General features: G+C 37.2%; 1 protein-coding gene across 3 annotated transcripts in view; it reads right to left on the bottom strand.

Annotated features, from left to right (window-relative positions):
- Positions 1–8,601: 8,601 nt before the first annotated feature.
- Positions 8,602–10,246, bottom strand: part of cadm2a (cell adhesion molecule 2a) — a 232,087-nt gene continuing 230,442 nt past the window's right edge. For all 3 annotated transcript variants that reach the window (XM_074672024.1, XM_074672023.1, XM_074672025.1), the window contains one exon: positions 8,602–9,360. In XM_074672024.1, coding sequence (XP_074528125.1) covers positions 9,242–9,360 — 119 coding nt within the window. In that variant the 3' untranslated portion in view covers positions 8,602–9,241. The remainder of the gene's footprint in view (positions 9,361–10,246) is intronic.

The following is a 10,246-nucleotide window of genomic DNA, read 5'->3' as shown; positions in this document are numbered from 1 at the left end:
AAGTGGATACATGGAACTTTATACACTTATGGCACTAAAACACACCATGCATGCTTAAGAGTGTCAGTTTTGGGGACTTAGTGAAACATTTTAGGATTGTAAACGGTAGGAAAACTTGCAAGGAATATTCATAATATAAACATTGTTTGCCAAAACTTTATCTTTAAAAATATCTATAGATACTGAAGAAAAAGAAGTTTTGTTGGACAGACTTTTTCTCATCTTTAACCTGGACTTATATTTAAAATAAACAAGATTTTCTTCATTCATGTTCATTTCTTTTCATAAATACAGGAACTATTTTTTAAACACCATAAGACATTTCAAGTCTTATTTACAGGACTATAAAGCCTTGAGAAGACTGTCAACCAATGCAGGGAAATACTGCTTGACAGATGAAAGACTCCATATAACAATGACTGAAACCAGAAAACCAACAACACTGTCAGATGATGTCAGTGGAGCTTGAACACAACATGGATTAATACAAATTCATGAACATTGTCCTCACACGTGCTAGCAGATGTTTTTTCAGCACTTGTCTGCATAATTTTTTGAGAACAAGTTTCTAAAGTTGAAGCTTCATCCTTCCTGAATTCAGAAACACTCTGCAGTCGTGGCAAAAAGTTTTGAGAATGGCACAAATTTTGTTTTTCACAAAGTTTGGTGCCTCAGTTCCTTTGGTGGCAATTTGTATGAACTCTAGATTGTAAAGAGTGTTCAGATAAAGTGTAGTCTAAAAATCTAAAAAAAAAAAAATCTGGGATGTTGGTCATAATCAGTTGTTTTTGGTGTAACTGCAGAAATCAATTCACTGTTTGATGTCTGTAACAGACCTTCACAGACCTCTGCTCTCTCTGTGACTTTTCTTAGTTTAGTGTGACTTTGCTGTGTGGTGCCCTGAAGAATATGTATTTTCAAGGTTTATCTAATGTGTTATTCTCATATTTAAAGGGACCATTACTGAGCCTTAACTGCATATGACTGCCTTCACTCTGCCAACATAGCAGCAACAAAACTTTTTTTTTTGTAATCCAAGATGACTTTTTTAGGGGGAACTTTCAAGGGGCTCTGGATTATAAAACATCCCTAAAGAAGTAAAACAACAGAAAAAAACCCCAAATACACGGAGTACAGAAATTCAAAGTCAGAGACAAGATGGAGGATAAAAGAATCAAGGGTTATTGGAGCAGCACGATGGGGGGTTCATATTTTTGGCACGTTGGATCAGCACAGCAACTCCAGGCTCTTCCACATTGCCAATTCAAGGTGGGGATAATTTTGCTCCTGCTACATCTTGCCTACAATGTGAAATGCATGGAGGCTGAATGGTGGGACATTTGCCATTGGATGAAGTTAAAGAGGCACAACTGGGAGAAGATGGGGTCCATGTGTCAGAGATGGCAAGATGAGACATTACTGTGTGTTTGTGTGTGTGCACATATTTAAGTGTGTTCATGTGTTTCCAAACCATGGCATGCAATTTCTATGAGGTTTCTGTACATGTCAAAAAGGTTTGATTCTGATCAAATACTTGATGCATGTTCATGTGAGTTTTAAAGGTCCCGTATTAAGCTTCTTTTCTGCAGTTTAATATGGATCATTGATGTCTTCATGAAGTGTTAGTAACATGTTTTGGTTCAAAAAGCCAATAAATCAAGCACAGCAGCATTGTTTCCAGGCTCTCATAGCTCCTCTGTTCAGAACGCTCGGATTTAGTGGGCGTGACCTTCATATGTAAATGAGCCACCGCTGATACCGCACCACTCTTCCGCGTCACTCAGAGCGGCACCATGTAACCATGACTAACAAGCTCTGAGTGCACAATGTTTAGAAAACAGCGACGCTCGTTTACCATAACATTACAGGCTACAACAACAGGCTAAACCGCAGCTAAAGTTAGCATTCTGAAGCTAACACAGAGACAGGGGACACTGAGGAAAAGCTCTTACATCTGCTCCACAGCACACAGCATTTAAAATACTCACATTTCCAGGGTCTGAGGTTTGTTGGTGGATGGTTGGTAATGCGCCTGGATTCAGGACCAGTCTATTCGCTAGCCCTCTGTTGTACTGTCCAAAGTTGGAAAAGCAGTCGGCCGTGAAGTGACTAGCACACACATGCACGGTTTTACCGAGTGTAGCTGGCACATTTCCTTGATAAGTGAACTGTAGCCACTTAGTCTTGTCTTCTTCTGAGATGGGAAGTGCATGGAACTATGTGGCTGTTTACAGCCAAAAACAAAGCAGTGATGGCCCTGCAACTTCGGCATTCCCCTCCCTGCTGCTGGAGAGAAATCTCTCCAGCAGCAGGAAAGGGAGTGGGTGGGGAGGAGGTTCAGGGGTATCTGCTCCAGTGGACCAATCAGGTCAGACTTGCTCCTGATTTGTCAAAAAAGGGAATCGCTGACTTTGGCAAATCCCCAAAATACAAACAGCTTGTTTTAGGTCAGGATTTTACATTCACAAGCACTACTAAGTACAGGTTTTGTCAGTAAGTATCACATTTTGTGGGAGGAAAGCCAAAGACCCACAAAGACTTAATAAAGTGAATTTTGCACAATATGGGACCCTTAACTTGTTCATTTAGGTTAGTGCCCATGTCAACAGTGAAGTTTGAATCTTAAACCAGAATGGTTTTAATTGGGTTGAAGAACATTTTTTCATGTAACTGTAACTGACAGGACTCCAGCAGGACAGAGATGACAAAAGAAAAACTGACTGAGGCTTGTACAGATGTTTTGGCAACTATTTATTCAACAGTTTAAATTCCATACATGAGAACAAACTCTAAATTAAATATAAGAAATCCCACAGACGATGGGTGAGAAACACCTCGCTTATGGTGCTAAATACCGAATCAAGCCCTCTCAGTACAGCTTGAATTGAAACTCCTTATTTCACCAAAGAACATCAGAAGCTGATCTAATGTAAGCCTACAGCTCTAATCCTGACCTCCATTGTGGATATTTTGTATTTGGTGAGAGATCTTTCGATCTTAGGTCTGATACATAAAGATGTGTGTTGCTACAACAGAAACATTACCAACAAAAGTATTGAACTGCTCATACACTGTTAGCTAAAATTATAACAGTGCATATAAACACAGCCTCTATCATTCTTCAAACTCTTGATTATTTGCAGCATATTTCTAAATGTTTCAGTCGGTAGTCAAATAAAAAAAACTCCTTTGTCATTACTCAAAGACAGCAAAATGACAGATTTACTGAAGAATCACTGAATAATTTTATTAACATTGTGATCATCTTAAACTCAACAAAACACATGGTGTCAGCATTCAGGGACAATAGCAGAGTGAGAAGTGCTCACACGTCCCCAATTTAAGACAGAGAACAAACAAAAACTCAAAGAAAAAATCTCTAAATGAAACATATTCCTGAGATGCAAAACAAAAGATATAAAAGAAAAGAAAACATCACTAGATGCGACTGTGTCACATGTCACTGTTATCAGTGTGAGAATGTGTAGACTGGGCTGATTGATTCTAGTGTCGATATTGCAGAGGAACAGAGAAGTGCACTGAAGCCAAAGTGTACAGCAGAAACATGAGGGGGTCAGAGAGAGGAGGCCAGATAAGACTGGACCGGGCCATGTTAAGCTATCACCAGAGCAATGGAAAGCAAAAACCAGTAAAAACAAAATGTAAACAACCAACGTAAAAAAAAATGAGTTGATATTTTTAGTTGACATGAGCCTCTATTTTCCTGAAAATGACATTTTGCTCGTGTGTCTGTGTACTGAACTAATGGTCACATTCTGTGAAGGGTGCAGTGTAGTGAATAAGGCTGTTGCAGGATGAATACATAATTAAATATCAGGAGGTGAAATCTGGACATGCTTCAAAAATCACCAATCTCTTCAACTCGTCTCATGCCTTTGCAAAGAAGCAGAGGAGGAGTGAATGAGCGGACAAGAGGTGCAAAGTCAAAAGGCACAAATGTTCAACTCCAAAAATGTATCCATCAAATGTGCAGACCTCATATTTGGAGTTAAACTCATATGCCTGGTTTAACTGAAAGCGTTAATGTGTCATAAGGTAGTGATATCAGTCTGTTTCCCCCAACATATGATTCCACTGAAGGCTGCTATTTTAATCAGCTAGATGGAAATGAAAAATCTATTTGAGGCTGAGAATAAAAACATAATCATAATTGTCTCATTAAACAGCTGCTTAAATTACATCACTGAATGTATTGATGTGCTCAAAGGCACACATAAAATCACTTCCAGGTATTTTGATTTTTCTACCACTTTGATTTCATGATTACAAGTTCATCATAGTTTAATCCTCCAATAACAGAAACTGATAATAATAATAATAATAATAATAATAATAATAATAATAATAATAATAATAATAATAATAATAATTATTATTATTATTATTATTGTTATTTGACTGGATTTTGCCTTTTCAACTGTATTAATGCTGAGTTTTTAAAGATATCTTATTTTGTGCTTTTCAGTAACCAGAAGCAGTACAATTAAGTTCCCTAAAGTAAGAAAATGAAGGAAAATAACAAAACAGTAAATGTATATAATGCGAGACAGTTGTTTTATGTGTAACATAAGAGCCCTCTGTAGGGCAGACAAGAGCAGTATCCTGTAAGAGCCTAAATGTAACGACCCCAAATGTAATAAAATTATGAGATTAAACCCAAAATGTAACAACTCCTCAATACTGTAACAAATGTTCTAAGCCTGAAATGTAAACAATGTGATAAAACCTACACGTAACAAGTTGTTACATTTTCTGCAAAAAGTTGTTACATTTCAGGCCCAGCACTTTTGTTACATTATCAACCCGTTATCACATTCAAAGTTTTAACATATTTTTTAAATTACATTTTGACCGGGTTAGTGACCAGACTCTAAAATTGCCCCATCTTGTGTTGATGGGTCATATTCCCCCACTAAAACATGCTACATAAGTCAGTTTATTTTTATGTAAAAGGTCTATTTGTATATTTGGTATTTTTAAGTACTCTAAGTAAGTACCTCTGAGTTTGAAAACTTAACACTGTAAGAAAACATGCTATGATGTACCAACAGATCATGGTTCTATCATTAACCCTTGTAGTGTAGCAGTGCTATTCCACAGTTGGCTCAGTTGCTGCTTTCTGTGTACATGTTGTTTCTTTTACTTGTTGCTACTACAAAGGTAGCTGGGAGAGATCTAGTATGCTCTAGTGGACCAAAATAAATGTTTATACCTAGCTCATCACTAGGCAAGAGACAGTTTACACATTGCCCAAAAATGAATCTTATGTGTGCAAGAAAACTTTCCCACACATGATAGAAATGATTACCTGTGCATAGCTCCTTGGCCTCTGAGAGTAATAAACAAAAGGAACCAATTAGAGATATTGAGACATAATCAGTCACAATAGCTGATATATATCTACTTTAGTATGAAATTTAGGGAGATCTTTATGTTTTTGTGACTATAAAATGGTCAACATGTTTCAGACTTCTTTGAAATGCAGTTCCAAAAGATAATAGCTAACCTTGGCTGACCCTCTCCCACCTTATCCTCTAAAAAAAACAAACCTCATGTGCACTACAGGCATTAGTCTAACAGTGAGCTGCTGCTTTGTGTTAACAATACTGTATTGCCATCATTAAGAAATTAGAGACCCATGATTTTATCGATATTATCCAGATATCAGATATAACAGATATACGATGTGTTGATGAGTATAGAGGCAACAAGTTTAAAGCTTAGTTTCAACCATAAAACAACAAAACAAAACAGGACTAATGACTGACCCCAAGCTGTCACAGAGCTACAGGCTATCATAGTCAAATAGTGCATGATGGTATGTACCAGGCTGTTAAAACAACAAATTAGAAAAGATTCAGGTTTGGTCTAACTATCATACAAAGCCATTTGCAGCAAATTAGTTCATTACTGCTGTGTCAAAACTGATATTTACATGTGGTTTCTCAGAAAGAAAAACAAAATACACATTTCATCATTTACTAAGGAATACCCATCAAATTAATCAGTGTGCATAATTCAGTAAATGGCACCTGTTTCATTTCTGACATGAACCTCAGAGTGTTCATCTGATACAGAACAGGGGACAGCCTGTTTCTCTGACTTCAGAAGCAACAGATTTGACAGCTTTCTAAGATGGGTACACATGGTGCATAAAAAAAGAAAAAAAAAATGACACCAACATTAAAAGTAAGACACGATGAAGAAAAGATAGCTCTAAGGTAAAAAAGATATTACATCATCGTGATATATGGAGCTATACACACAGAGGTTTCTAAAGACCAAAGCCAGGAGAGAACTCTTCAGCTTGGATCTGTTGGTTTGTGATAACCTAATAATCATGGTGTGATGATTGAAGTGCACTCAAACTGTCAGATATGAAAACTGTGGCAAAGCTTGTGCATTTTAAAGCAAATAGCCCACCTCTTTAAAATGTAATATGCAACCCAAAGTCTACATCAGAGGTGACAGGCCTCAAACTGAAGTGATCAATCTAATGATTCCCAAACTCACTCCAGCAGGGCCAGAGTTCTGATGCAGAGAAAGACCTTACTCACTGACCTTATTTGCATAATGTTGTAAATTGGCCATTGAATTGGAGACAGCTGGGCCCACTGTTTTATTGCCCTTGGTAATAATTTGCTCCTTAGCGGATTAGTGCCTTGCCTTTAAGTCCTAAGTTCCAGAGGCCACAGTGTTTATCGCCCTTTCACTGGGGAGGAAATCAGACACATTCCTGCAAACCAACGAACGATGAACACAGGGAAACATAAAAACAAAGAAGTTCTTAAGTGTATCTTCAAGTTTCTTTGAGTAAGAGTGAAATTTTCACTGCTCCCAAATGTAGGAAACATGTCTTTTGAGTGCATTTCTTTTCCAATTTGTCTTAAAGATTCTTCAATATCTTCAGAGTATCTATAATTTCTTTTTAAATAATAATCATTCGACAACTCAAATCCTTCCCATCTGTAGCACTAAACAGCAGGCCACTATCACAACTTTTCGTCAAACAAAATTCATACATACTTTCTTTGTGGTTCTTTTGAAAAACTCCTCACTTCCAATAAATTCAACATGAAAAAGAACCAAACGAAAACATGCCAATGTATATTACCAAAGTTTAGTTTTCACACATTATATACATGCCTTGTGCCAAAACAAAAAATACATTGGTTCCAAAGTTTCCGAATAAGAATTATGTGATGAAAAAATGAATAAAAAAATAAATAGACAAAGTGGCTAATATACAAATTTGAGGGAATTCAGAATTTACCAGCAAATTTTCACAACCAACCACATTTGAGCAGATACAATATACAGCAGGGAGCATAGGACCATTAAACTAAAAACATCAGAGACACTTAAAAAGAACAAAACAGAATTTAGCTAACATTTCCAAAAAGATGCACTGTATATTTTTTTTAAAATCCAGATCTGAACCAGCAGCAGCCTCATTATATTTGCTCTTCTATTCACCAGTGTGAATAGAAGAGCCGTTCTCAAGGTGAGCTGGTTGTTGGCAAAGAAACACAGTTACTCATACAGACTTGTTTGTGCTTCTCTTTTTGTCTGTAGCTGTTGGAAAGGAGGCCCATGCAGATCTCTGACCCTGCACCCACACTTTATTTCCTCTTTTTTATGTCATCACACCACTCCATTAAATAGAAACCAGAGTCCTAATTATTGGGAACAAATAAACAGAGGTTGCAAGATGGGATTGAACCCCATGTAGGCAGCTCAAAAAGTAGTTGAGATACCAATGACCGAAAAGTTAACTTAAGTCAAACTGATGCCATTACAGTTTCATAAAGTAATACTATGATTGGATGCTTATCTGTTATCCAGGAAATAAACAGACATTTGTGCACAAACCACTTTAGAAAGCTGCCCGCACCTCAAGCTTACAAGAGGTATCAATTGAACTAACATTATTAAAAGAATTCAAATAATTAAACACCAAATTTCCTATACATAATGTAACTGTGTACCTTTTTTGTCCCACTTAAACTCTTAATGGTACATTACCCTGGGCTGCAGAGCCTGAAAGTAATCCCAATGTGATGGAAATAAAAACAAGATAATTCATAGAGAAAAGCCAAACTCATTTCAATACAATTTGTACAACTTTAAAAGTGAGGAGATCAATTCTTTCTGTACATCTGAACCCTTTCTGTGAATCACGACCTACTGGAGCTGAAGGTGGTGGTGTTTTGCTAAAAACTGCAGCCTGGACAGTGCAGGAATATACAGACAAAAGTACATTGTGACAGCAGGTTTAGCAAATGGTTGATATACTTGACTGAGTTTCTTCAATGGATCTAGCATCTCTCTGTGTATGTGTGTGTGTGTGTATGTGTGTGTTCTCTGCTCTAAACAATACCACAAAACCCTTTATTACCCCTACCCTAAAAGGAAAACAAAATTATATTAAACACTTATCTGACAAACCTTGCTACAGTGTTACACAAAACCTTCTTCTTATCTTACAAGGGTCAATAATTACAAGTTTATTTAGAGAGGGGGCGGGGTTTGGGGGGTGGTGGTGGAGAAGTAAACGTACCATTTTCAGTGTGACAGACATGTATAAGGCGTACACAGCAAAGATCCTTATTCAAATAAAAAAAGACATGATGCATAATCAAAAGCTGTGAGCTAAGCGATGAGACGATGGTCTGGTGAACCGTCTAAGAAGAAGAAGCATTTACATTGCAACTGACAGACGATACATAAAGGCATTGACAGGAGTTCAATGGCGTCTGTGTTTTTTAGGCACCGTGTTGATGTGACATATGATATGTGTTTGTGGTTGTGTGTGAACAAAGGGGGATCTAGTGTGTGTCTGATAGAAGGGAAACAAGGGCTCATGTAAGAAGCAGACATGGCAGATATACAGACTTCCAGGCATTCATGTCGGAGATCAAAAAAAATATGAAAAGGGAGAAAGTTCAAGCTGCCTGTGAACACTGGCTGCAGAGAAAAAAAAAGAAATAAAAGATGTAAATGAAAGAAATAGGCTCAAAAAAAGAAAAAAGGCAATTACAGGAAAACACTTGGGGAACCTCTCCATCTGTGGACTGCCTGCAGATTCCTCGTTGACCAGCGGGGGCAGTGTTGAGAGGTGCAGAGAAACAGGAGAGACAGAGAGATAGAGAGAAAAAGAGACAGATATTGTAAGAGGAGTTGGGAGGAGAGAGCTGAGCAGCACAGTCCCCCCTGCAGTCTAAATGAAGTATTCTTTCTTTTCTTCTGCGTGTGCATGGTTGCCCTCGGCGTTGATGATGGCTGTGTCGGCATCGGGCGCATCGTCCGCTCCTTTGGCCTCGTTTGTCAAGTATGTTCCTGCGGAAGTGGAAAGGAAAAACAAACTAACATCAAGGAAAACAAATACAGAGCAGGCCTGCGTGGCGTTCACCGCCGAAGGCAAGAAACACATCTGAAGACAACATCAGTAATGCTACATAATTCATATACAGAGTGATGAGGAGAGAGGATGGTGCAGGGTATGTAAATACGGCAGAGAGTAGGTGAGTTACATTCTGCAGCAACAAACAGGTTTATTGTTCTTAACAGCAGATCAGGCTTTAACTCCATGCCTAGATAATTTGATTCAGCCTCAAACAGAAACTGGTCATTAAATCAGAACCCAAAGTGTTTCTGTTCCTCTGTCTAAATAAAACCGATGGATTCATGTCTGCACATGGCATCTGTATTTAACCCATATAAATATTTCTGGGAATAACTTAATTGCTATTTTCTGATGTAATTAAGCTATAACACACTTCCATATTATTTTCCTAATGATCTTGGAAAAAATCTTTATATCCAATTTTACAGTCTGTATACCTGGGGATACATTGTCCGTTTGAGGGTATAATTTTCCTTTTTTTTTTTAAACATGACATTTTTTTAACTATTAAAACAAACAAAAAACATTTATTTGGCTTTCCTTTAGATCTAGCACACAACTTTTTGATAAAAAATTGGAAAAACCTTAACAATTGATGATGTTTTACATATGTATTGAGTGTTGGAAATAGGTTTATACAATAAGTCTAAACTATACTGTACAGTACTGTACTATGCTATTCTATACTAAACCATACTATACTATACTATACTATACTATACTATACTATACTATACTATACTATACTATACTATACTATACTAACATGTATCAAAATCACCAACACTATCAATCAAAATACACAGGACAGGGAAATGG

The sequence above is a fragment of the Halichoeres trimaculatus genome, unplaced genomic scaffold, assembly GCF_033239565.1.
Source record: "Halichoeres trimaculatus isolate MK-OKI-2021-1 unplaced genomic scaffold, fHalTri1.1 fHalTri1_scaffold_6, whole genome shotgun sequence".
Lineage (NCBI taxonomy): Eukaryota > Metazoa > Chordata > Actinopteri > Labriformes > Labridae > Halichoeres > Halichoeres trimaculatus.
Note: the sequence above shows the minus strand (reverse complement) of the source record. Positions and strands in the feature narration are given on the sequence as shown.